Here is a 27264-nt window from a genome sequence, read left to right as displayed (position 1 = left end):
TAACATACTATCCTCCCATTTAAAGTTTGTTTAAAATTTATTTATTTTATAAAAAAAGAAAAAGAAATAGAAAGATATAAAAATAATTAGTTACCCTTGGTTTCTTCTTCTTCTTCTTCCTCCTCGTACACTTAGATTTTGCTTCTCGATCTCCCTATTCCATCTCTCACTTTGTTATCCCATTGTAAACCATAGCCCGCAATCGACCACAACTTGTCATTGTAAACATTTAACCAATCTCAAGCATAGCTTGTGTCTCACATATAATCTTCCGTGGGACCAAACCGGTCACTCCCAGGGATTAAGTCCATGAAACTAACTGGGATTTATCATTTTTTTGTGTCTCACATATAGTCGATCCTAACCACAACTCATCATCAAATGAAATGAAATGTAGAAAACAAGCACTTGAGGAAATTTTGTTTCGACTGAAGAAATGCCACTTAAAATAGTAAAAAATAAAAACAAACTGTCGCAATGGACCAGTAAATATCAACTCTTATCAAATGTGAAAAGAACATTACTTTCATGATTTGTGAATCCACGCTGCAGTCATCGCTTTGAAATAATCACCTGGTGACTCTGTAAGCCTGCAATTTCCATGTTCGAAACTTCAATCGACTCATCAGCACAAGTTAACAATAACAGATTATGATAAATACATTGGGGCACTATGGCGTTGCAAACAAATAAAAATTCAAGTTACGCGTGCAGTCAATCGTACCTTCACAGTTTTTAGTAGATCCCTTGCTTGACTATTGTTCTTGAAGTGGTCGCGTACAGGCTGCAAAAAATGGAAGAATGGGGAAAATATGCAAGCTGAATGAATGAGACTAAATTATCTCTTGAGAATTCAGTCATTCAAATATGACTTGAAAATAAGAATCTGTATTGAAATCTACAGTAAATAATAAACCCTGAATACAACTCAAATAACACAATACAAACATGTACGGACAGTCAATTAAGTGCATGGCACTACTACAGGAAGATTACTTCTCTGCCATGAAATGGCGTCTCCAACACATGTTCATTCATGATGTATTTGGTTCATGGAATAAATTGATACGGAAGAACCATTCTTAGATAATGGAATTAACAAAAACAATAAAATAAGAATACCAATTCGCTAGATTTAGTTTAGGGAGTCAGATACATTCTTCACTTGAATTAATTTGTAGAAATGTAATGAGTAATAAACAAAGAATAAACTGTATGACAATAAATATCCCTACATGAAATAATGTCCGGCTCATCCGACTTGCAAATGCAACCCAATGGATCGTTAAGCCAGCCAAGCCTAACTAGCTTGCAGGACCCACCAAGCCCAACCAGACAACTTTGCTCGAATATGTATACACACGTAGATGGACAGAGAGATAGGATTGAATAGAGTAAGAATAGATATTCTCTTAAGAATAGAATCATATTAGGAATTGCTATTCCTTGTGATCAAAGAGTCATAATTTCATGGGGACTAGTACTCCAAGTTCATTTTTATAAGCAAACCAAGATATACTTGTTCTATATTTCTATGGAAATCTGATAGAAAGTAGAAATACATGCTCCTAAGAACCAAATGCACCAGTGGTCATTGTGATAGCATGACCATAACTAGACAATGCTTAACTTCAATTTCTTTCGATATCAAAGTCAAACCGTAAGATTAGAGGTTTCATTTTAGTTGTTCAATTATCAAAAGAATTATATAGAAGACTTCAAATGAAATAATGAACTGAGCAAACAAGTTTGATTCTCTCTCTCTCTCTGATTTTGGTTTAAAATACATAGTGACTCGTTAACAATATCAACATCCATGACAAATTAGAACAAAATATCAAAAGAGCAAAGTAATACCTGTAATATAACATTAAGTGTTTTTGAAAGAGCAGGCTTTAAATCAGCTGGGTGTAATGCCCCACTCTCATAGTCTCCGACTAATTCTTCCATGTTGTTGTACACCCTTGAAGAAAAGGTATTTTGCAATTAACTATCAAGGGACTGAAACAAGACTAAAACATGCATGACCCCAAAGACAACAAATTTTCAGAACTGTACAATGGATGCAGAAAACAAGGCAAACACAATCTAGCAAGATAGACTACCATAAAGACGCCTCACGCTTTACTTGTTAAGAGTAACTACAGTCCATGCTTGTGAATTCATGATTGTAATCCCTTAAATAATGTTCAATGATGATTGATGACATGATGCATTTGGAAGATCATACAAAGGATACTGAAGTATGGAATGATTTTATAACAATGATACAGGATGAATAATGCATTTTGCCTTCGAATGCCAAACTTGTATATAACTTAATAAAACATTATCGATAACTAAATAATATGACTAATAAAACTTACTTAGTTCCCCCATTTTCTTCCTGTCGCACAACTTCAAAATGACCAAACCATGGGAAAATAATATATTTGACATACTCCAGGCATGGATTTCCTTCCACAACCTTTGGAGGGCAGTAAGCCTTCTTTATCTTCACATTTACTTCAGCCTATCCAGAAAGAAAGTATTACTTGCAAGCTCAAAGTATGCATGGTACAAACAAAAAAGTCACAAACCTTCCCACATGCATATATATAGTTTTTAAGCCTTATAAATAATACATTCCCTTTAAGGATTGTTTAGCTTTAATATACTTGCATAGTAATATTGGTCACTGATGCAACCAATAGAGGGCAATCCTAAGGGAATAGCAATTAGAAGAGGTTAGAGAATAAAGAAGGAATTGTTTGTCTGATCAGTCATCTGAGTTTAGAGGGTATATTTCAGTTTAGCATTGAATTTCAACTCATCTTAATATAGACTCAATGTTGCACTGTGCCCTTCGTTTAAGAAATTTGCCTCCATTTTAATCTTCATTCCATATCACTAATCTTTGTTGCACAGTTTCCGTCTATGCTGGAATGATACTTTTCCACTACTGTATAGTCCCGTGTTAGTACAGTTTCAATATATAAATTTTTAAAAATCATTTCAATCTTATGTGAAAAGTTCTCTGTTTTAAGCCACCAAGACACTAAATCCCCATATGATATAACTTATCATTATGTTCATTTCAAGCCTAATATGTAAGGAACAACCCTCCAGAAGCAACAAAGGTACCAACAAAATCCTCCATAGTATGCATACCTCTTCATCCTCCATAAAAATTGAGGAAGTTGGATCACTTTTTGACATTTTCTCCTGCCCCTCCTGTAAACCCGGAAGCATATCTGTATTGCAAGCAAAGCAATATCAATTTATATCATGATTGTAGAAGTCCACATGATTTCCATAATAGCAATTATAACATTCTTACGATGGGACAAGATGATGGGCTTATTTTTTCTTTTGATATCATCACAATACTCTCTTGCAAGTACATTAACTTTCCTCTGATCCATGCCTAATTGGCAGATGTCAGCCTGCAAAATATTTGATTAAACAAGAAATTCATTTAGCCAATATGCAACTGGAGAAAATAGAAATTATAATAAAAATAAGAGAACAAGAAACAATATCAATTAGACATAACCTTCAGGAAAAATATATCAGCACATTGCATGCATGGATACAGAATCTGAGCTGCAGTCAATTCATCTTTTTCACTTCGTCCCATTATCTGACTGCACCTGAACAATATCAAAACACAAAATCAGTGATCACCTTGTTATCAATTTACCAAAATTGCCTCACACAGAGATACTAAAAAAACATGCATTTACAGTAGACCTTATTATCCTGTGAAGTGTATTTCTCCGAGCTATATCCATTACTAGAGGCCAGTATTCATGTGCTCGACTGTTAATTTCCTCTGAGGACCACAAAAACTCAACCTTGTCGAGCTTCATTCCGACAGCTTTCCATATTTCAATGAGATACCGACCAACTGTTTGAATTTTCTTGAGATCACCGCCCATCTTGTTATTCAACTGTGCAAACCAGTCAGCAATCCAGATTTTCACAGTGCACCCAGCTGAAGTCAGCTTATTCACACTGATCGTCTTCATAACACCCTATTCATATTTCAATTTGTGAATCATATAAATCAAATCCTGTTCAGAAAATTGATCATCTTGTTATTGCAGCAAGTTGCATTTTTAAAATAAATAAATAAATTGTTGTTGCACGATCTTAGTTTTCCAAAAAGTTATTATTTCTGCATCATTAAGGAACTATTGAAATAGATACAGTTAGGTATGTGCCTTTGTTTAGGAACAATTTTTGAATGAAAACGAATAATATCACCTGAAGAGAAATAAATTTTTAAGAATTTAAACATTATTTCTTGTGTTTTGAAGGAAAAAAGAAGAGAGATCTCCATATATTCATTAAGTTATCTTTATAATTCTCTCATGCAAACTACCAAACTATATTTTTAGTAAGAGATTTAAGTTCAAAATGTTTTAACCACTAGAGTTCTAATTCCTAAGTTTGTTGGTTCCAAACAAGTAATTTCACTAGAGGTATGGAATAAGAATTCCATCTTCCTCTTAGTCTCAACAAGTTGTTGCTGGATGTGCAACCTGAACCAACATCAGAACCATATTGTTCAAGACGAAAAGATACCTATAGTTCTAGAACAGAAAATAAATTGATAAAACTCAATCAGGACAAAACTGATTCAAGTAAAATGATATTAGTTCGGTGGCTCATGTCAATTAAAAGCACACTGGAACCTGCGCGATGTGCATCCTCCCCGATGGTTCGAATCCATCGTAGCATACTGGAATCGGCTTCTTTGCCAGAAGATTCATCAGCTCCTCCTCTTGTATGCATTCCTCCCCTACGCTCCTCACCAAAGCGAATCGCTCCTCTAGCGTCAACCTGGGTGAATCAAACGTGATAAGCCGAGAGTGGAAAACATTGATGTAAATACCAAATCAGGGAAAAATCAAACGAACGAAATGGATGGGTACTCACTGAAGCGAAGACGATGGAGAAGGATCCAGGGATAGACTTGCGACGCCAGAAGATTGATCGGCCGGAATCTGCTCATCCGATGCCCCTGCCATGGGTGCGAGAGGTTAAGAATCGTCGGCGACGGCGATTAGTAGGGTTTTTCCGTGTGCGAGAGGTGAAGACTAGTCGGCGACGGCGATTATTAGGGTTTTTATGTGCGAGAGGTTAAGACAAAAGCCGACCATTGAGTCGTCGATTTGATTGGACCCGATTGATCTATGTACTGTTCATCAAATTATTTAAATAGATTGAGTTGAAATTTTATTAATTTATTTTAAGATAAATTTAAATGGATCGATCCGCCTAGTTAACGATTTGCATGATCAACTTATGATGAGTTTGATTGATCTGCAGATTAAAAAAAATTATTTTTAAAAAAATGTAAAATAAAAATAAAAAATACAGTGAATTAGTAGATTTGACTCATCTAAATGGTAATTAAAATTTAAAAATTTCAACTTGATCCATAAACTATAATCCAAATTTATAATTTTCAATATTTTTTATTTTTTATTTTTTTAATAAATCTATGGATTGATCCTCCTAACCATAACCCGTCTTGAATTGATTTAGATTGGAGATTTTTCAATCCGTGTGGATTGCTCCATCCTACTTCACCATATGATGATTTTTAAAAAGTTGTCCGTCCTATCATGAGTTATCCGTTTGACAACTCTAACCACGACTAAAATAAATTACGGTACATATACATTGTTATGACCTTAGGGTGTGATTTGTGTGGACTCGAGGAAGCAAGGGGTAGTTCAAAGGATTGATATGGAAGCTTGTATAGCCATGAAAATAGTTGTTAGGTATGGTGAGTGTTATTTCTTGGTTCTTAAGAACCAATTATCCCATCCACTATCCGATCTTGAGCTAACCACGGTCCAAAACCGAGCTAACGTGCTCATGTCCACCACCACACCTCCCCTGAGCTTGACATGGATTGCCCTACACGCCACTCCACTAGACCCAGCCCTGTTAGGTATTCTTTTTCTTTTGCTAGTTTTTATACAAGGCACTCGGCATATAATTTCTTGGACATCATAACTACCCTCTCCGCCATCAGAGATGAGCACGTTGAGCAAAAACAGAGGATGGTGTTGTACTAGCATAGAGTCGATGAGCATTACCGCCATGAGGAGGAGCGAGACCACGAGATGGAGGAGTATCACCAATAGATGAATGACTTGTACGCCTGTCACATATCATTGGATAACTTTCTAAACTTTTATCCTTTTCCACCACTTCCAAGTAGACTTAGTTTTCCATTAAGGACAATGCATTATTACTATTTTTTAGTTTAGTTTTGCTTAATTCATCATGTTTCTATTTTTTTCTCATATCATCAATGTTATTATGATTGCCATGTCATCATGCATTATTTGTTTATTTCTTATAGCACGACATTAGTACGATGAATTATATGTTTTCATGAAAAGCATACTCGTATTTTTAGTGATTTATTTCTTTCTATCTGTAATAGCATGACATAAGCATTGCCAAGTTAACTAATTTTAATGTTGACCTACTTGCTTAGTATCTCAACTTCACGTTATACTTGATTTTGAGAGTCGATATATTCGAGAATAGTTATGAATCATGAATTGGACTAGTACTTTGATTTCCTAGGTGACCCATTGCATTTTAGTTACTAGAGAAACATTCGAGTCGGTGATGATCTCTTAGAAAAATTAGAGAAAAATTTAGATTTTGAAGATTGTGGCAATAAAAAAATAATGAAAATTTTTTATTTTGATAATGAGAAGAAGCGATATAGTACCTTTTTGAGACACAATGATTATTGAGGAAATACTGACTTAATTACCCCTTTGAGATTAAAATGTTACTGGTGAAATATCTATTAACTTTCTCTAACATCGAGTGCTCTTTTGAGACCTTATGTAAGTAATCTAAAATATTACGAGGAATGATCCTTGCTTAAGCAGGCAAGTGCCTCTTACATCAGAGACTTAGGAAACACAATGGGATGATGAAGTGACTAGCATAGATAATTGAAACTTTAAAATCGAATCACTTTTTACTGCACACGTAGAACTTTCACTCTTTCAATTTAGGCCTTGAGATAGTGTATGTACTTTTGCTCACTAATGGAACTGCTAGATAGGATTAGATGAATTCGCTAGGAATTATGATGTATCATTCACACATATAAATTTAGATTCCAGGTTTTTTTTGAGGACAAGAAAAAGTTTAAGTATGGGGATATTTGATGTGTGTGTTTCATATATATATTTTCGATATTATTTTGCATACATTTGTCCATTACATTCGCATATTGTGTATACTTTCATCTTTTTTGCATTAATTTTATCTTTTTAGTTTAGAGATTTGCTCTTTGTGCATTCTTATTGCTAGGAAGCGAATTCAAAGCTTAATTAAAATCAAGAATCTTTGGAATGTCCTCATTTGCAACAGCAAGGAGCTGTGTCAATTCCCGTGTATGGTATTGAAAGTCAATGTTGCTCCATTGCTCGCCTAACCCCATAGATGATGTAAACACAATGTGCAATTCTACCATGATGCATGGTCCTGTGTCCCCTGACACGACCATACATCATCTATGGAGTTAGGCGAGCAATGGAGCAACAATTGGACTTTCAATACCATACACGGGCAGACTGTGTCCCTTGACATGGTCGTGCTCCTTGCTGCTGACAAATGAGGACATTCCAAAGTTGAACAAGGCCAGGTTGTGTCCCCTAACACGATTGCATTTGGCCAATTTCTGAGGACCAAAGTGCCACAAGGTCATGCTATATTTTATACTATGGAAGTGGTATGGTGGCGGCGTCCCAACTTTTTTGAAAGGTTGTAATAGATTTGGAAAGGCTTTTGGAGGCTATATAAGATCCAATGGAGCTCATGTTGAGGAATCAAGGGAACAGGGAACCCTAGGAGAGAGTTGTTTCCAAGGAGTCATCGAGATTCCATTCATCGAGGATCTTGAAGATCAATTCGAAGACGACTACAGACATGTTGACTAAGCCTTCTCTCTCTCTCTCTTACTCTTTGATTTGAGTTGTAGAATATTATTCTTCATATCTTTTTCTTGTATCTCCATCTTCATATAGTAGTCTCTTAATTCTACGATTAGGAAGTAGTACAATGTAATCATCGACACTTGCTTTATTTAATTCAACTTTTTTATCGCATGACATGTTTAATTTATGATCTGATTTTAGTATGTATATATGACTATGACACTAGTGTGTGTTTTCATTCATAAGGATAAGGGGAAGGACTGAGAGGTGAATCCAATTCTCCAACCCCTAAAGTTCAAGACTTGAGGGGTGGTTCATGAAAGTAATTCAAAATTTCATGAGTGCACCATTGGCTATCGCGGAGTTTAATGGTCTACCTTGATTCGATGTTATGATATAAGGGATAACATCTAGAGGATCGTGGGGCATCATGATAGGAGCTTCCCTGGGAAAGCAGTCGCTCTTATTCGAGAGAAGATATCGGGTACCTTTCGGGATATACCACCTTCATACTTATCAATACAAAGGTAAAATAGTGAATAACAATTATGATATTAACGATCGTTGCGGTGAAATCAAAGCCCTAGAATTGCTTCCTCAAATCAATTTTTTCCTACAAACTCTTCTTGCTTTCTTAGATTGTTTTTCTTTCTCACATGATTTTCTCGATTTTGATTGATTTAGTTAACCTGCTTCACATTTCAATTAGTACTCAATTTAATTGTCTTAGTGGATGATATTTTTATTATTTGACGATATTGTGCATTTACAACTTGCAATATATATGAACATATGGAGGCATGGAAAGACTACTGAAAGTTAATATACTTGCATCTCTTGAGTTATTTTTATTGTTTGATGACACTGTTCATTTGCAGCTGGCATACATCAGTTTGCTATATATATGAACATGTGAAGGCATGGAAAGACTACTGAAACTTCATATACTTGCATCTCTTAACCTAATTGTAATAATTTTCCTTACTCTCATCTCCACTACTCTTCTTTATGTGAACTTGTGGAGGCATAGGAAAACAATTGAAAGATCACATACTTGTATCACTTAAGCTCATTATAATAATTTTCCTTCCTCTCATCTCAACCACTCTTCTTCATGTGTTTAATTTCATATTCCTACACCTCCAATAATTTATTGAGAAGAAGAAAAAACAATGGTTGAGTAATCCATCGAAGGATCATATGCCATGAAATAGGAACCGAGGGTTCCAAATCACATTAAAAGATTGTGTTTGGTTTGTTATTTTTATTGTTCTTATTTGTATTTGTATTTTTTTTTTTTGTTGCATGTCTTGTAGAATCTAACACGAAAGCAACAACAATACACCCTTCACCCCCTCTAGCCGTGATCCAACATAGGGAACATAGAGGAATGCTTGTTTATGAATCTAGAGCAATTTAGGACCTATAACAGTTTAGATCAAAATTGATACATGGACTAATTAGACCGCTCTGAATTGGGAAATGAATGCATTTTATGACTCTATATAGTCTAATGAACATATAGGAATGTTTGTTCATTTCAACAAAAGGTAGAATTCGTCACCCTAGCGACCTTATACGATCTGTCCTATGACTATCTGTAAGGAGGTAAATCGAGAATCTACAGTTAGAAATGCTTGTTCATAAACCATAGCACTATTGGTTTATGTAGTAGTTTTATTCAAAATTATTACATATGTACATATAATGCTCTTGATTGAGAAATGAATGTATTTTATGATTCCATATTGTTTAGGGAACATAGAAATGTACTTTCTCATGAATAAAGAGCAGTTGAGGACCATCATTTTTTTTCTAAAACTGTTATATGGGCATACATTGCTCTAGACTCAAAAATGAATGCACTTTATAATTTCATAGGGTATAAAAAATACATAAGAATACTTATTCATGAATCTAGATCAGTTTAGGACCATGCAATAATATTTTTAAAGTTTCTACATGGACCTAGACTAATCTAGACTAAATGAATGCTTTTTTTATAGGGTCTAAGGAACACAAAGGAGTATGACTGTGAATCTAGAGAAATTTTGGTCAATGTAGCAGTTTTGGCCAAAACTAGTACATGAACTTATACTTCTCTAGATTAGGGAATAAATGTAATTTACAAGTTCTAGTGTCTAGGGAATGCGTGCTAGGGAATGTGCGCAATGGATTGCATGTTGCGCTCTGTTTGGGAGGAGGTGAGGGAAGGGGAGGAAAGGGTATACAAAGGGTAGGAGAATTTTGACCCTTGTTTGGGATAGAGTGAGTTAAGGAGGGGAAGAGGAGAGAAGAGTAAGTTTTACCCTTGCATGCTCATGAATCATTACAATTTCTTACACTCTAATTTGGGATGTAAGGAAGGGGAAAAGAAACTCAAAAATATTTTATTCTAATTTTATCCCTATTTTAAAATATCAAATTAACTCATCTATTTAGGTATTTCATCTTTGCGCCGTCATTCCTCACACAATGCGTGCTATCATCGACCAATGTCCAATCGCTTGCACTCCACGATGTCGACGCCGACCCTTACTGTAAATCTCTTCAAAGACAAGACTCAAGAGGATCGAGACAGGTAACCCTAATATTTTCCTTCTGCTTCTCCTTGAAGGACAGAGATTTATCCTAAGAGCATGCATTATCTATTTTAGGACTTTTTATATCCCAATTTCTACATGCACTAATAGAATTTTACAGTTTTTCATCCGTCCTCTACATGTGTTGTCTTTTTTAAGAAATGAGGATATTTTTAAACTTTATATATTTAACCTTCATTCTCCTTCCTTTCCTCTTAAACAAGGTAACAAATGTTACGTTAATCAACCTTCCATCCCTTCCAAATAAGGAGAACATAAATATTTTACTTCCTCTCGCTTTTCTTCCTTTCCCCTTCAGTTAACGAACCTTTTCTCACTCCATCCAAACAGAGCGTTAGTGCATCCAGAACAGTCTACAACTCTATGGGATCTAAGGAATGTAATGGAGTGCTTGTTTGTGCATCCAGAGCTATCTTGGTCCAAAATTGCTACATGGATTCAGACTGCTTTAGATTCACAATTGACCTATAGGACTTCTTAAATGTTGTATGCTCACTACACCTTACTTGATTTAGTAAAAAATATAGTACTTTACGTAAAAAAAATTCCTGCATGGTCCTCACCTAGACCACATATGTTATGTCTAGTTAGGCATTAAAGCTAAACAATTATAATAGGGCATACAATTATACTGGCATACTTTAGCAAAAAGGTGGAATCCATCATCCCAGCGGCCTCACACGGTCGACCCCACAATTATCTGTGAGGAAGTAAATCAGAAAGCTGCAGTTAACCACTACGAGAGAGGATATTGTCTCGGCTTCGTCAAGATTCGATCCTTGCCCACTTCAGCAAATCTACCTCATAGTAATCAATTCAACCATGCCCCGAGGGCAATTATGTTGACATACAATATTGTTCAAGGTGTTGTTGGCATCCTACAAGAATGATGATCATGGCAAGTCTAGAGCACTTTGAATGAACAAGAGAATCCATGGACTTCAATCATGTGATGTACTAGTGTTAATGAGCTCTAATATGAGAAATTCAATAAAACCTAGAAAATATTAGCATCTCATCTATAGGAGCTTTCACCATATCAACCAACTCCTACCACCAATTAGTTTACTGATTGACACTTATCAGTGATACTAATTTACCACCATTTAGTCTTCCTAAACCATTAGTTGCAATTGTCCACCTACAATTTATCATTCATCACCATGAAAGAATATGGTATACAAAGTCCATGGATGCAATTGAGTGAGTTCCAACTAGTTTCTAAAAGCACAAGTTACTAATTCAACAACAGAAAAGGTCTACAACCAGTTCATTCATCATCAAAGCCAGTGTATCTTCCTCAATGTTCTTACTCAGCTCAATTCTCCCTGTCATTAACTCAAGCCAGTCTAAGTTTGTCGGTCGTTGGATCTCTTGCTTAGAAAGCTCAACTGGGCTCTTACTGTCCATATGTTGCCATCTTATGATCTTCTCCTCGACCAACTCTGCCAACCTTCTTTTGCTCAAAGATTGGCATCTAACAAAGGCTTTGTAACTTTTATGACAGAAATAATCATAGAGTGAATCCAAAGATTCTACCATGCAGTCTAAAAGAAGTTGCCTCTGTAGATTCTCCCCTTGAGCCAGCATAGTAGCTACATTGCATTTTGCTCTAACTTGCATTCCATTTCTAAGTTCTTCTTGTTTGCTGCCAGTAATTGCAGAAAGCTTGCTACTGTGAAGTCTGTTCCTTTCTTCCATTTTGGTGCAGTTCTCTGGTGAGTGGCACTCCATTTCTTGCTTGAATCCTAGATTAACAGCTCATGCAAATTACTAAGTTCACAAGCTTGCTTGCATTTACTAAGTCAGAACAAGGACATGGTTATGAAAGCAAGAAGTTCACCTGATCGGCGATTGCGGTTCCGGCAGCAGCAACTGTCACTCGAGGCTGAAGCTTCCACGGACGACGCATCAGTTTCACCATCACAAGAGATGGATTTTACACGAGTTCTAGATTTTGCATTTTCCTGAAGAAATGATGAGCCAATGATGCATCTCAGCTACAGGATTTAAATGATCTTTCCCTAAAAAACACAGATTATGGATATTCTGAATATAACTTTGTTGTAGTAATAGCCATCAACAAGGAAAGAACACTTCATTAATAAATCTGTCATCAGAAGCATGGATTACAGTTTGGAAACTTATTATCAGAGCTTTGCAAAACTATGAACATTCAATGAGGGAATTTGCTTTTGTTTGGCAGTTTGTGATTGTGTTGTAAACAACAATCACATTGAGTAACAACATAAGAATAACTTGCCTGAATATTTTGATTGATTTTTGCAGTCTGTTCATCAGTGAGTGAAGTTCTGCTCAGTATTGACAATGAGTTGATTCCCGGAAAACAATCATCTGTCTGAAAATTGTGCTTCTGCTCGAAATCTTGGAGATGGGAGAGTTTATCCCTTAGATCAACCATGTTCAGTTGAGATGCAGATCTAGTAACATGTCTTCTTCCTGAACTCAAAGACAGAAAGATTATCTGTTTCTCTTTTTTACTTCCATTAATGGACTTTATATCTTCCTTAGGATGCCTAACAATGGATCCTGCAAATTTGCGCATTGGCAACTCCTTTTCGATTCTCTTTTGGCTCAAGAAATCTCCATTAGAGAGCTTATCAGATGCAAGGTGATGGCTATTAGCAGGCCTCCTTCTGGTTTTTGTTGCATTTCCCCTTCCTGTTCTTGTTCTTCCCATCACGTTGCTCGAAGCACCAGCAATCACATTAGCCTCGTTATCTGAAGAATGATTCTTACATCCCTGCATGACTCTCCTTGATGATGATGATGACGACGAAGATGATGATGAACCTCTATATTCACGATCGAGTTCTTCAGGATTCTTGCCACAGACTCTCAAATTCACGACTTCCACCAAACTCCCACAGTTTTTGCAAGAACCGACATGGAGATCACGACGCGAGGCCATATCCGATTCACCTGCAATTTTCACCGAGCTGTCGAAGTTGGCGATGCCAAATTTGGAAGCGTTCCTGGACTGCAAACCGGGTTCCAAGATCCTCGTAGCGACTTCCCTCAACCGTGCTTTCCTTCTCCTCGGCGATCTCCTTTGGCTTTGAAACACCGAAGCCGCCGCCCTGTGCTGCTCTTCCAAACTCATCTCCAACCGGAAGAACGCATCTTTTCCGACGGAGCGTCGATTCTTCAACAACCTCGTGGTCTTGGGTAGCGTCTTAGACTTTGAACAAACCTCACGGTGAACATTGGGCATCGATTCCAGTCCCATCAGTCGAGCTATCATCGTCGGAGCGCACATCTCCTTTGCAGAGGCATCTTGGTGAGAGCATGAACCTCCACGACTCTCTTGGGAGACCTTGAGATCAATTTCAGAACGCCATTAAAGCCATGCAAAGCATCATCATAAGCCAAAGAAATTTGAGAACAATAAGCTCAGACTACCGGTAATGGCTTGGCGACGGAGAACTTCTCTTGCCCGCCGAGCCTCTTCCATGCCCTCTTTGCAGCATTAACTGAGAAAGAAGCAAACATGAAAGAGAGAGAGAAAGAACTAGCTAGCAGCGATGTCACACGAGCGTTAACCTGGAGGCAGAAGCTTCCTGGAGAACTGCTTCTTCTTCTTCCAATCAAACAGATGGAGGAAGATGCCAATGCATCCTCCTGGCTTCCTCGTCGGCTCCTTCTCTATGATCGCGAGGGTCGAACCTGAACTACCATCCCTCATTCTTCAAAATCTTAGAACACTGCCTTCTTCAGTCGCTGCATCAGCGCGAGCTTGGAGAAGAGGCTTCAGTTATCCGACTGCTTCGCCATTGTTGGCAAGAATATGTGCATGAGAGAGCGCGAAGCTCGTCGCTGGTGAAAGCTGTGCGGGATAGCGGAAAACGCAAGCCTTTAGGCTCTGGTTTGGCATCTTTGTCAGGCCTGCAAGCTTCCACCTTTGTTCATGTGGCTGAGTGTAGCGGCCATGGACGGACAGTGACAAGTAATAGGAAATAGCGACCTGTGACAGGACTCATCAGTTGTGGAGGCAGCGAGGAAAGGTCACTCTGGACGTGCCCTCTCTCTCTCTCTCTGTGCCTTGTCGTTGGATGCTTGCTGGTGTCGGCGTGTTGCTGAAGAAGACTGCAGGGAAGATTCTTGCAGAGAAGGAACAAAAAAAGGCTGTGTAAAAGGGAAAGAACTCCAGAGAAAATACAAAGACTTTTGTTCTTTGCTTTCGAGAATTTGCTATGACCTTAAGGTGTGATTTGTGTGGACTCGAGGAAGCAAAGGGTAGTATGGAAGTTCCGAGGTATAGTTGAGTTGGTTATGACGGAACAAACTTACAGAAAATGATAAAGGTTCGAATCTCGGTGAAGCCGAGACAATACCCTCCTCCGTCGTGATCAATTACAGCTTCTCGATTTACCTCTTGATAAATGGTCATGGAACCGATCGTATGGAACCGCTAGGGTGACGGATTCCACCTTTTACAGAAAAAAATGATTGATATGGAAGTTTGTATAGCCATGAAAATGGTTGTTAGGTATGGTGAGTGTTGCTGAAGAAGACTGCAGGGAAGATTCTTGCAGAGAAGGAACAAAAAAAGGTTGTGTAAAAGAATGAGCTGAGGGAAAGAACTCGAGAGAAAATACAAGGACTTTTGTTCTTTGCTTTCGAGAATTTGGTTGTTCCTGTTGAAAAAGAAGAGAAAATTTTGATTTTGAATGCTTGTGTTTAATTCTTTTGGGATCTTAATTTGAATAGAAATGCGTGAATAGTAGTATTGTTCTTGTCTGACCTGAGTGAGCAAACAGTGACTAATGGATTCAGATTAACCCCAGCTCTGCACCCCATCATGACCAGATCAGGCTGAAACCAGGCCCCAAGCAGCCCCGCAACCAGACCCTGCTGCCGCGCCATCCGACCCGCGCTCGCGCTCGGCCGCACCACCAGCCTGGTGGCCGGCCGCGCCACCAGACTCGCGGTCGGCCGCACCACCAGCCCCAGGCTCGGTCGTGCGAGCAGGGCACCAACCCTCCGGCACCGCAGCCGCGACCAACATGAAAAAAAAATAAAATTGAAATAACAACTTACCTGAGACGCCGGAGGAGGAGATCCCACCAGGAAAATCGCACCGGAGGAGGAGATCGATCGGAGAGTTCGATTGTTAAATATTAACGATTGAACCAGAATTCGATCATTAAGGTGCGCTAAAATTCTTCCCACACCGTCCAAATCTAAAATTAGTGATCCAATATAAATTTGATCGTTGTTTTAGCGACCGATATTCGATTTCTGTCGCTAATTAACAATCGATTTTTAACTTCAATTGTCAAATAGCGACCGATTATATTTCCGTCGCTAATATAGCGACCGAATTATTTTTGATCGCTAAAATAGCGATCGAATTATAATCGATCGTTAAATAGCGATCGAAATTAAAAATTGATCACTAAAATAGTGATCGAATTATAATCGATCGCTAAATCCGAAGCTATTTGTGATTATTTTTGTAGTGTTGGTATACCCTAGAATCCCCATCCAAGATATTAACTGCAGGAAGAGCTTCGTCTAGGAAGCTAACTAGTTGAGGCCGACCAACCAGGCACTCGCTTGATCAGGCATACAGTTGAGTGCGCACACAGACACATACAAAGGTGAAATGGCTCGACAACATATTACTTTAAGAACATCTCAGTTCAAAGATCATAAAGGACTTCAGTAGTGCACTCGTTCTGAAAACATCCTCGTTCGAAAATATTCCCAAAAAGATTATACGAGACTTCAACCGTGTATTCATTTTGAGAACATATCCGTTTTAAACATCCCTAAAAAGATAATAGAAGACTTCAGCCAAACATTTGTGTTCAGGAATATTCTTGGGAACATACCATACAAGTTATGCAATCACTTTGGGAACATAAGAAATCAATCAAATAAGACTATTAGCATATAAAAAACAATCCAAACAAAAGATTAAAGAACCCAACCAAAGAAATATAGATCACATAGAAGATGAAATAAGTTTGGCTAATCTCACCAAAAATAAATAAAAAGAAAAGTTTATCCAATTACTGTGCCTAAATTGGAATTATGTATCAATTGAGAAAACAACCTGCACAAATACTATCAACCATTTTTCTATGACTTGAATAAAATTTGAATCTTTCATAACCATTCCCCATGCACATAAATAATATTCTATAAAAAAAATGAAATCCATCATCCTAACAGCCCCACACGATGATCCCACGATCATATATAAGAAAATAAATAAATAAACTGCAATTGACGATGACTGAAAGATATTATCGCTTTCATCGAGATTCGAACTCTTGTCCTCTTCTGCAAGTCTACTCCATCGTAACTATGCACATAACTACTAGAAACTTGTCATCGAGTTGTTTAATGATGATACAGATTCAATTCCTCATAGTGATTATTGCACTTCACATCAGATTCCTAATGCACCACCTTATTCTACTTGGCATCATTCAATTTTGCTTGTCCGTAATAAGCTGTAAATTACTAAATAACAAATTCAGATACAACTCTGGAATGTAAATGAAAGGTCAAATGATATCATTCGTAAGAAGATCGATAGCTGCCGCTTACAATTGAAATATCTGCAACTAAAATCCAGTCTAATATGCCGAATCAAATCGTATGTGCCTGGGACAACAACCCTTTTAGCTCAGTAAAATCTTCTTTTTCTTCTCCTCAGTAGCTAAGAATTGCTGTAACATGCCATTATTCGGCATGAGGTGGATTTCTACAGAGAACAGAGACAACAGCTGCAATCCAATTCATAATCATTGCAAGATCAAAGCGTCCATATATCCAAAGATGGCAACTAATTAGAATGAATTATGAACATAATGACTGAAATTGTGGCAGGCTCCACTTGGCATCTTCATCAATGTGTTCCTGGGATATTATCACTCGTATGACATACTCCAGTTCCTCGATCCCAACTCCACCACCTGGAACAATAAACAATCAACCAGTTGATAGCACTAATTACTTCCCCAATGTCACATTGCTATTGAGATGCCACACATTGTCTGGTAGCAGAAACTGCAGAAGAAGATGGTATACAAGAAGCAATATGGCAGCAGAATATCCAGGGCATACAGTGTCCACACGTTTCTCTCGTTTTCCATATCCTCTTTGAAGAACACAACACTCTTAGGGAAAGAAGGTGCAGGGGCCTGCTCTCTGCTAAACTAAGCTATGGACATGTTGAAGTGCACAAGTGCTTGATGCAATCCAACATGCTATAATCACAATATCCGTGGGCTAATCAACTGCAGTTGCTTGGCTGTTCTCTCCAAATACGCCATCCAGTAAGTCACTTCCCCTATAATTTGTCACTAAATTTCACAGTTGGATTTCAGTGAACCACAGGAAGCTTGCTCAGAGCCCTTTCTTTTGCTTGACAATTCTTTTTCAACGGTCCTGTGATGCCAGAAAACAAACTGAGGGCTTCCATTTACACTGTCAGAAGCAATTCTTGCATCTCTGAAGGGTTGCAAGCATCTCTCCTTGGCAAACTGAATGCATGCCTCTTTTGCAGCCACAAGACAAGTAGCCATCTCAAGCTCTTCGCACTGTTCTCTATCTACATAATCCATTGGTGCAATTCCAAACAAAACTTTCCACCAAGGGGGTTTGCACTTGTTAGAAGCAGAGATCGAGCATCCAATGCGTGCGCCGGCCTAAAAAAGCACAATCCTCATCAAGATAATAATTGAAACATAACAAGTAGTATCCTCAAATATACTAAGTGACACACCAAGAAAAAAGATTAAATAGAAATTACAGTACCTAGTAGCAGCCAATGTGCATGAGGGAATATGCTAATATTACAACTTACCAGAGATACTTAGGGAACAATGCAGCTACTGAAGTAACTGCGTAAACAGAAGAAACTACTGAAAAAAGGTATTTTATTTTCAAAATAATTTTCATGGGAAAAAAACAAATACAATGCAAGAAAAATAGGAAAATTCTATTGTTAAGAAAATATAATAGAAACTAGGAAGTGTAGTTATTAAACAGAAATAACTTTGTAAAATCCTGTTAAGGTAGCATGGACTACAATCTGAAACAGCATCTAGCCCAAAGATTCATCACATTGACGATCACAAATAGCTGCTTCAAGATTAATTTATGATTTACAAATTTAAGTTTTAGTTATACTATTAAATAACGAACATTATAATCTATTAAATAACATTTTGCAGTAATTTTCTTTTTTAATATGATTTACTAATTATTCAAATATTACTGACAATTTATATTTGTTTTCTTTATGTACCAATAAAATAATGGTTTAAAAAAATCTTAAATATTAAATATCTAATTACAGTAACATAAAATTATATTTTAATCATCCTCACATTTATTATTAATATGTAGTAATGTTAACTACCAAATACTTGATAGGCATATTTGGTAGGTATAAATATCAAAGACTAATTTGTGTTAAATTTAATAAAAAAAACAAATATAAACACCAGCCATCTGAAACACAATCCTAAAATGATATTGAACTGATTCCCATCTTTAACTTCCTTGACATACTTGGAAATAGTTAGTATCCACATAAACACTTGAGAAGAAATTAGAAGTTAGCTGATGTATCTTTAACTTCATGAAGGATAAGATACCCAAGTCATATAATCTCTACCTACACAGCAAAAACATGAGTCTGATATGAAGGAACTTCCTTTCCCAATTGATGACAAAGAATACAAGAATATGTTGATGTTGAGCGACTGTCAATCTGGGCTACAAAATTTATGCAACCTGGAGCTGGTTTGCGCTCTTTTATCTATGCAGCTGTTTTAACTTACTGTCTGGCATACTCGAACCAGTCAGCTCGGCCAGCTGCGAAAACTTAGTAACTGGATAGTCCTACTAAACCTTAAATAATAAAAAGATAAATGTAGGAGATTAATCTATCAAGGATGTACAGCAAAAAATGGTTCAGCTTCATTTCATTATCTACCATTATTTATTCCACTTACATAGAAAATCAGATAGCAGTGGAAGAAAACATAACTATTTTAGCCCAATATCTCCAAATTATTCTGATTTTAAAAAGATGGAAGAAAACATAACTATTTAGCCCAATATCTCCAAATTATTCTGATTTAAAAAAAAAAAGAACGATGAAAAAAAAATCATTGGGTTCTGAGAAAAACAGATAAAATTTAAAAGAACCTTCATGTGATCTAAAGAATAAGGCCAAAATTTCTGTTTCCTATTAAATCTTTAGCTTTCACTCGCTAGATCTTCCTCTGAAAATTGAAATTCCCATTCCCAAACTTTAGTAAACATTTACAATCTCCTGACCTTGAAGGTTATTATATGCTTAACAGGTGTGCCTGTTCAGGCAACTTCTCACTGCTACCTCAAATATGTATGAGTTCAATGAATGTCTACTGCAGGATTTTCTTCAAAGAAATGTTGCTTGGACAAGCAAACATTGATAGTGATAATAAATGTATGATTATGATGGCCTGAGGAGAGAATATGTTAACAAGGGACTGCGCCATTAGTCAAAACCGCACAAGAGAGGAAAAAAAAAAAACTTTAAGAACAGATGATGATAGGCGACACCTAGAGTGCTATGAGAAGTGAACATTTTGATGAAATGAAATACTGATTAACGGCAGCTTTTCCTTTTATTGAAAATGAAAGGATGAGCTCCAATAGCACTTAATTCACGAGACAGACAAATATAACCACCAAAAGAAAAACGTGTCTAGTAATAACAGAAAGTTGGCAATGTTATTTGTGACCATTATGGAACATACGGATCATCTCGTTTGAAAACAGAAAATCGCCAGAACTCAAGAACATGTACATTAACCAAAACCAACAAAAAAAATGCTGGAAAAACAAGTTCTTCTAAGAGATCGAGACGCCAATCCTCCATGAACCCGACGAAAGTCACGGTATTGAGATCGCAAGAAGAATAAAAATGACAGAGAGATAAAAAGTGAATGAGGGAGGGACAACCTCACACTGAACAATCATCTTTGCTTTGGTAGAACGGAAGGCGGATCGCCAGGAATCGGCGTCTCTGAAAGCGAGGACGAAGGGGCCGGCGGTAGGGTCATCGGAGTGGCCAGCCGGGACAGGTCCTCGCAGGAGAGGGAGCGGCGAATCAAAAGGGATGACTGTGGCTGTGGCCGAGAAATCCTCCGGGTTTCTTCGACATATCGCCGCTACTTCCTCCTCGTCCATTTTAGGGTTTCGATCCGCAAGAACGCGGAAGATCAAATAAAAAATAAATTCCATTTAAGGGCTTTTAATTTGTTGTATTTGCATTTATACATTTCAGGAAAAGTTTTGGTATTATCTAAATCGTATTCAAGTTTCAAAATGTAAAAAATCATGTGCGTTTACAATTTATTGGGTGGCTAAAATGTGTGGTTGGCTATTACAGCATCCGCAACGTTCATGGCGTTATAACGCCTTTAATCAGTGGTCGATTGGGTCCACTTGATACGTGGTTGAGTGATGGTCGATCAGTGGTCGATTACCATATGGTGGTCGATCAGTGGTCGACCACCACTCACAATCTGCACCCTTGGTGGTCGACCACGTGGTCGATCACCATATGATGGTCGACCAATGGTCGACCATACACTATGCAGCCTCTACGAACGCATTAATATTAAAAAAATAAAAATAAAAAATTTATATAATATTCATACATCCTCCAAAAGTTATTTCACTTCTAAAATTTACTTGGTGGTGGAAATATGCGCGTTGCGGATGCTCTTGTATAGGATTAGTCAATGCAAATTGGATATCTGGTATATAAAAAAAATAAAATCATGTACTCATTTCCTTTTTGTTTGCTCATCTAAACCCCTTGGCCTTCCTGTGCGCTTGTCCGAACCAAAATAAACATTTAAACTACTTTTGTGGTAAAGTTCCCAGTTCTTGATAATTAGAAATTAAATTGAGAATTTATTATATTATTAAAAATCAATCGATAATTATTTGACTTGATTGACTCGTAATGCACATGCTTTATATAGTTATTATGTTTATATATGTGTTTTTTTCTGCTTGATCTTAGAATGGTTAAATAAAAAAATAAAAATAAGATGATAATACATTAGAAAGACTTATTTTAAGTGTTCGAGTAAAATAAGAAGTATCTTACTTATTATTATGCTTAACTAAGTGAAACTAAGTGAGAATACCTCGTTACATCTTAAACTAATTAAATCATGAATTTTCAAGAAGTCGATTAAGTGTATGATTCAAAACTTTACAACCTATTAATTCAAGTGAATCAGTCTCGAAATCCTTTGCAACTCAAACTTAAAATTTTCCTTTTTTCTTGAAAAGTTTGTATATTCTCAATTTAACTTCTAATTGATTTCTTGTTAATTGACTCTTTTTTATGTCTTAAAATCAAGATTTAATTAACTTTTAAAAAAACTTCAATACTAATTTAATATTTTCATTATTTAACTATTGATAACTTATTTATTTGCAATAGCCTTTCAATTTTTAATTATAAGTATTCATATACATTTTTGTTTCAACCATTTTGTTCATAACCACCATTTGTATTATCAATCATCTTCAACTAACGTCTAAACCTTGCTCCACCTTGCATCGAACAAAATAACACCCTCGTATTCATCAAAAATAAATAAATAAATAAATAAATAATAAAATAACACCACTTGTAATTAATTTAAGAGACATCTCATGCGTGCTCACATTGAAGTCTACGTCTAATTAATTATTTTATTTAGGCCACTATTTTATTAGTTGTATTTTAGTTATACATGTGGAGCCGTTAGTTACAGATTCCACCCTTGCTAAGTATTTTAATTATAATATTATTCTTAATTATTTCTTTAATATAATTAATAAAGTTATCGGGACATAATTGAGTTGACTATCATGGATAGAACTGTCAAATAGACCAATTCATGGTAGGGCAGACCAACCAACTAAAAATCTGTCATATGATGGGGCAGAACGGGCCAAGCCACCAATTTGACGAATTAAAATCTCTAATCCAACCCAACCTAAGACGGATTATAGATTAAGCGGATCAACCCACGGTCCTATTAAAAAATAAAAAAATATTAAAAATTTTAAGTTTGGATTACAGTTTAAATTGATAAGTTGAAATTTTTTAAATTTGAATTGTGATGTAGACAGATCAATATACTAATCTATTAAATTTTTTATTTTAATTTTAAATTTTAAAATAAATAAATAAATAAACTTTTTCAATCCGTGCATTAATCCAAATCCGTCATAGATCAACCTAGGTAAGTCACGGGCCTAAACGGGTCAACCCATCTAAATCAATTTTAAAATAGATTGATAAAATTTCAATCCAATCTGCCTAAATTACTTGGTGGGGTAGGTCAACTCGATGGACCAACTCAAAATTGACAACTATAACTGTGGGGTAGATATTGTTACAATAGGTAATGATCGAATCTTGGTGGAGAAATTCTTTTCATAATGATAAATTATAACTTCTCAGATTTTTTCAAGATAATTATAAAAAAATGATAATCTCCTCACAGTGGTAAATTATTTTCCAACTTCACGTCGTAGTTGGGGATACCTTTTCATTAGGATGTCCTCCCGTTGTATGATAGTTATAAGATCTCGTACGAAGTTGTTGGGACATTGATTTCACTCTCTTTTTTTACTACAATAATAGCAATCAATAAAAGTGGCCTTTGGAGCTCATATACAATCTTCTTCGGTGACAATGAAACAATTGATGTGAGTTTGCTTTTGACTTCTAATTAAGCTGGTCAAGAGGAGGAATGCTCTGTTCATTCCTGAAGAAATCATCTGGGTCAACCATGGTCTTCACATAAGTCAACCTCTCGAAATTACTCTTGAAGTACTTCCTGCCCCAATCCCTGGCTGCTGCGTAGCTCCCATGTTCGCCGTCGCCGTTTCTTCCCAAATCTATGTCTCTGTAGTTGACGTAGGCGGCCCTGGGATTCGCCGACGCATAGCGAGCCATGAAATCGTACAGCATCCTCATCCACCGGAGATGCCTCTCCGTCGTCTCCACGTCCGTCTCGAACCACCGCATGAAGTACTGGATCAGGTAGAGATTGCCCTTCCTGTGAGGGAACGGAATGGCCGACTCTGCTACCTCACTCAGAGCTCCGCCGAGAGGCTCCATCACCAGCGTCAGCGGCTCATCCTTCGCCGCCGTCAGCAAACTCCAGACCTCCTCCCATCCCACGTCGGAAATGGGATGGGTAATGAAATCAGATTTCGCCTTGAAGAAGCTGCTGAACTCCGGTCGCCGGCCCAGCAGATTTTTCGCCGGCTCGCCGCCGCGGTTGTCGAAGAAGAGTACGGATTCCAGCCAGGTCATTTCATGGCAGTCCCCTGCCTCGACTCCCAGCTCGGGGAAGCTTGTGCTCAACACGGCGAGGAGCGAGGAGCATGTTCCCAAGTAGAGCGAGTTGAAGACGACTTGAATTGTTCTGTTCGTGGCTTGCGCGATCGCTCGGACGTAGAGATTTCTGTCGAGGGCGGGAGCGATCACTTGCCACTGGCTCAGCAGCCGTGTGGCGTTCTGTTTCAGAGTTCTGATCACGTTGAATGCGGTGACGACGGGCGGAACGTCGACTAATTTGATCTTGAAAGACACGACGAGGCCGAAGCTGGCGGCGCCGCCGCCTCTTATGGCCCAGAAGAAGTCCTCGCCCATGGACTCCCGGGTCAGTAATCGGCCGTCGGCGTCCACTACCTCGGCGTCCAGGATGGCGTCAGCCGCCGCGCCGTACTTTCTGGAGAGGGTGCCGATGCCGCCGCCGCTGAAGTGGCCGCCGACGCCGACGGTGGGGCATATTCCGGCGGGGAACCCGGCAGTGCTGCTCTCAGAGGAGATGGCATAGTAGAGCTCTCCGAGCGTCGCGCCGGCCTGGACCCAAGCCGTGCGGCTGTCGGAGTCGACGGTGACCGCGCGGAGATTGAAGAGGTCGAGGAGGACGAAGCGAGGGTCGACGCGGGGGTCAGAGACGTAAGACATGCCCTCGTAGTCATGGCCGCCGCTGCGGGCTCGGAGGCCGAGCCCGCAGCGGCGGGCGCAGAGAACAGCTGCCTGGGCGTGGGAGACATGGGTCGGTGTGACGATGAGGATGGGCGTGACGGCGTCGGCGGAGTGGAGGAAGCGGATGTTTTGGACGGAGGAGCGCAGGAGGGCGTCGTAGGAGGTGGCGTTGCGAGGGAATATGAGCTGTGAGGATGAGGCGGCAGTGTGAGCGATGAAGCATTGGGCGAAGCTTTCGGCATGATCATCAGCTCCGGTGGCGGAGCTGAAGGCGGATGGAGGCGGAGAGGTGAGAAGAAGAGAAAGAAGTGAGATAATTGTGAAGGCGGATGGTAACACATCGTTTTCCTTCATCAAGACTTCATCACAATCTCCCTGTTTGTTGATGTGTGGGTGTTCTAATATATTAATGGACAGGAGATAACCAATGAAGTAGAGTTGTTGAAGTAGATGATCCGGATGACTCAGATGACGTGGCTTTTCTACAGACAAAGGTCAACAGTCTTCCGAAGGTCAAGGTCTTGACTGAGGTGGCAGCACGAGTCAACACGACACCAATCGCGCCAAGTCTAGTCGACCAAGTGTTCTTGGCTCGAATCATGCCAAAGGAATCGTGTGGGCTCGGCCCATACCCTCTCGGCAGGCCCCCAAGGGGAACATCAGACACCTCATCTTGGCAAACTTCGTTTTTGCCGACTTCGTCTTAGCCAACCTCATCTCGGCCGACTTCGTCTCGGATGACTTCGTCTCAGTGAACCTGATCTCGACAAGCTTCGTCTCGGCCTACTTCGTCTCAACCAACCTCATCTCGGCCGACTTCTTCTCTCAGTCAACCTTATCTCGGCCGGCTTCGTCTCGACCTACTGCATCTCAACCAACCTCGTCTCAGTTGGCTTTGTCGGTTTCGTCTCAACCAACCTCATCTCGGCCGACTTCGTCTCAGCTAATCTCGTCTCGATCAGTTTATCGTCTCTCGCCAATCTCATCTCGACTAGTCCTGTCGCAGTCATTCTAAGCATACAATCTTAGTCACTTCGCTTCATTCCGACTCATTACAGTTTTCATCGTGACTAATTATAATTTCTTGATTTAACTTCTCACATATGATCATGAGATTCATCATATGACACGTGTTGGAATGATAAATTTTATTTTTTTTAATTGAAAAGGAGAGGAGATTGATAAAGAGATGTGAGCAGCGTGAGCAGCGAGGTTGAGGTTGAGTTCTTTGTTGTAAGGTGATTCGTCTAACATCAATCTCTTCGCTTGACGGAACTTCTTCTGTCCTCACGAAAAGACATAGTGCCTTGTTGGAAGCATGCCGGCCAATTTATCTCATTTTGGTGGCAATGCCTATGTATGCGTGGATCAATACATATCCACTACCATAATAATATTAGTTAGTATTTAATGACATAATTAGTGATGAAAATTTAAATTCATCGTTAATTAACTAATGAGATAGAATTAAATCTTCCTCATTATTTTATATTTTAGTAATAGAATTAAATTTCGTTATTTTAGCAATGAATAATTATTTCCATCATTAAAAAGTTTAATTTTATCGCTAAATAGTGGCAGAAATACACTTTCGTCGCTAAAATAGCGATGAAAATTTAATTTTGTTGCTATTTGTTGTATCTTTAAGGTTTTCAACTAAGTTTTTTTCCCGTCTACAAGCCTTTCTTCTCCAGCATTCCCACCTTCTTCGCGATCTTTGACATTCCTCTCCTCTTCGAGTTCTAGCATTCCCGTCCCCCATCTTCATGATTCCCGATAAGCTCCTCTCCTAGATCTCCTAGCCCTTACTTGTCACTGGCGTCGGACCCCACCTGGGCGAGCTCATCTACCAACATCTTGGTCGGTCGCAAGCTGAGACTCGACCAGAGTAGCTTGGTCGCCCGCAAGCTAAGACCCTATTGGTTGGCAGCTTAGTCGGCCACAAGTTGAGACCCTGTGGTTGACAGCTTGGCCGGCAGCAAAAGTTGAGATCTAGCTAGGGCGAGCTCGTTGGGCGTAAGATGATGCTTGGTCTCAGCCCTGCTAGTCGGCAGCTTGGCCAACTACGATCTGAGGCCCGGCTTCAACCATGTCTGGGAGCTTGGTCGGCGAGTTGGTTGATCGCGATCTCAGGCCCGACCTCAACTCTGTCCAGGAGCTTGGTCGACCAAGATTTGAGGCCTAACCTCAGCCTTAGCCAACAGCTTGCTCGACCGTGATTTGAAGCTCGACCTTAGCCTTGTCTGTAAGCTCAGCCCTAGGCTCGAAGTGAAGGCAACAAGCCTTCACGAGCATGGCTAGCTGTGAGCAGATTCGACAGTGAGCTTGGCCTCCATTGCGAGCTCAACCCTTACAACAAGCTCGAACCTAGCTTGACCGCGAGCTTGGTTGACTGCGAGCTAAGTCCGTCGTGAGGAACCATTGTTTTGGTTTCTGGTTGGGATTTACACATTGTTTAGGTTTTAAATTGTATCTTAATTTTTGATATCCTATATTTTTGTGATATAGGAGGTTGTTGCAATTGGAGTTGATAATTTTAGTTGCGACTTGAGAATCTACTCAAAAGACAAATTGAAACTTTGAGATTCTTATTTGACACACAAGTAAGTTTTTACTCAACTCAACAGTAAGTTTAAATTGTTTT

General features: G+C 38.6%; 4 protein-coding genes across 4 annotated transcripts; all 4 read right to left on the bottom strand.

Annotated features, from left to right (window-relative positions):
* Positions 1 to 382: 382 nt before the first annotated feature.
* LOC141843051 (tyrosine--tRNA ligase 1, cytoplasmic) lies at positions 383 to 5082 on the bottom strand. Its single transcript, XM_074731067.1, has 10 exons — positions 4924 to 5082; positions 4680 to 4827; positions 3733 to 4016; positions 3536 to 3632; positions 3320 to 3425; positions 3151 to 3233; positions 2367 to 2512; positions 1858 to 1963; positions 725 to 784; positions 383 to 590 (listed from the first exon to the last, which is right to left on the bottom strand). Exons 1-10 carry the CDS (start codon positions 5013 to 5015, stop codon positions 570 to 572), a joined length of 1143 nt encoding a protein of 380 aa, XP_074587168.1. The 5' UTR covers positions 5016 to 5082; the 3' UTR covers positions 383 to 569.
* Positions 5083 to 11812: 6730 nt separating this feature from the next.
* LOC141843050 (uncharacterized) lies at positions 11813 to 14276 on the bottom strand. The gene is made up of 5 exons (XM_074731066.1): positions 14135 to 14276; positions 13994 to 14064; positions 12834 to 13907; positions 12414 to 12537; positions 11813 to 12318 (listed from the first exon to the last, which is right to left on the bottom strand). Exons 1-5 carry the CDS (start codon positions 14274 to 14276, stop codon positions 11813 to 11815), a joined length of 1917 nt encoding a protein of 638 aa, XP_074587167.1.
* Positions 14277 to 17051: 2775 nt separating this feature from the next.
* LOC141843547 (uncharacterized) lies at positions 17052 to 20800 on the bottom strand. Its single transcript, XM_074731606.1, has 2 exons — positions 20567 to 20800; positions 17052 to 18255 (listed from the first exon to the last, which is right to left on the bottom strand). Exons 1-2 carry the CDS (start codon positions 20792 to 20794, stop codon positions 17911 to 17913), a joined length of 573 nt encoding a protein of 190 aa, XP_074587707.1. The 5' UTR covers positions 20795 to 20800; the 3' UTR covers positions 17052 to 17910.
* A 2497-nt stretch (positions 20801 to 23297) lies between these two features.
* LOC141842860 (berberine bridge enzyme-like 18) lies at positions 23298 to 24974 on the bottom strand. Its single transcript, XM_074730849.1, has one exon. It carries the CDS (start codon positions 24972 to 24974, stop codon positions 23346 to 23348), a length of 1629 nt encoding a protein of 542 aa, XP_074586950.1. The 3' UTR covers positions 23298 to 23345.
* Positions 24975 to 27264: the final 2290 nt, after the last annotated feature.

Source organism: Curcuma longa, chromosome 12 (assembly GCF_044706935.1).
Source record: "Curcuma longa cultivar G26 ecotype Majalengka, Jawa Barat chromosome 12, ITB_CL_G26_1.1, whole genome shotgun sequence".
NCBI classification, from domain to species: domain Eukaryota; kingdom Viridiplantae; phylum Streptophyta; class Magnoliopsida; order Zingiberales; family Zingiberaceae; genus Curcuma; species Curcuma longa.
Note: the sequence above shows the minus strand (reverse complement) of the source record. Positions and strands in the feature narration are given on the sequence as shown.

What these genes read in the sequence shown, in the direction of transcription:
- LOC141843051 (XM_074731067.1), bottom strand. Translation starts at nt 5,015, where the DNA reads ATGGCAGGGGCATCGGATGAGCAGATTCCGGCCGATCAATCTTCTGGC. An exon ending in ACACTTCACAGGATAATAAG is followed by an intron (nt 3,633 to 3,732) that starts GTCTACTGTAAA and finishes GATATTGTTCAG; the next exon opens with GTGCAGTCAGATAATGGGAC. An exon ending in ATCTACTAAAAACTGTGAAG is followed by an intron (nt 591 to 724) that starts GTACGATTGACT and finishes TGGAAATTGCAG; the next exon opens with GCTTACAGAGTCACCAGGTG.
- LOC141843050 (XM_074731066.1), bottom strand. Translation starts at nt 14,276, where the DNA reads ATGAGGGATGGTAGTTCAGGTTCGACCCTCGCGATCATAGAGAAGGAG. An exon ending in CCGTCGCCAAGCCATTACCG is followed by an intron (nt 13,908 to 13,993) that starts GTAGTCTGAGCT and finishes ATTGATCTCAAG; the next exon opens with GTCTCCCAAGAGAGTCGTGG. An exon ending in GAACCGCAATCGCCGATCAG is followed by an intron (nt 12,319 to 12,413) that starts GTGAACTTCTTG and finishes CTGTTAATCTAG; the next exon opens with GATTCAAGCAAGAAATGGAG.
- LOC141843547 (XM_074731606.1), bottom strand. Translation starts at nt 20,794, where the DNA reads ATGGACGAGGAGGAAGTAGCGGCGATATGTCGAAGAAACCCGGAGGAT. An exon ending in AGATGATTGTTCAGTGTGAG is followed by an intron (nt 18,256 to 20,566) that starts GTTGTCCCTCCC and finishes GTGCTTTTTTAG; the next exon opens with GCCGGCGCACGCATTGGATG.
- LOC141842860 (XM_074730849.1), bottom strand. Translation starts at nt 24,974, where the DNA reads ATGAAGGAAAACGATGTGTTACCATCCGCCTTCACAATTATCTCACTT.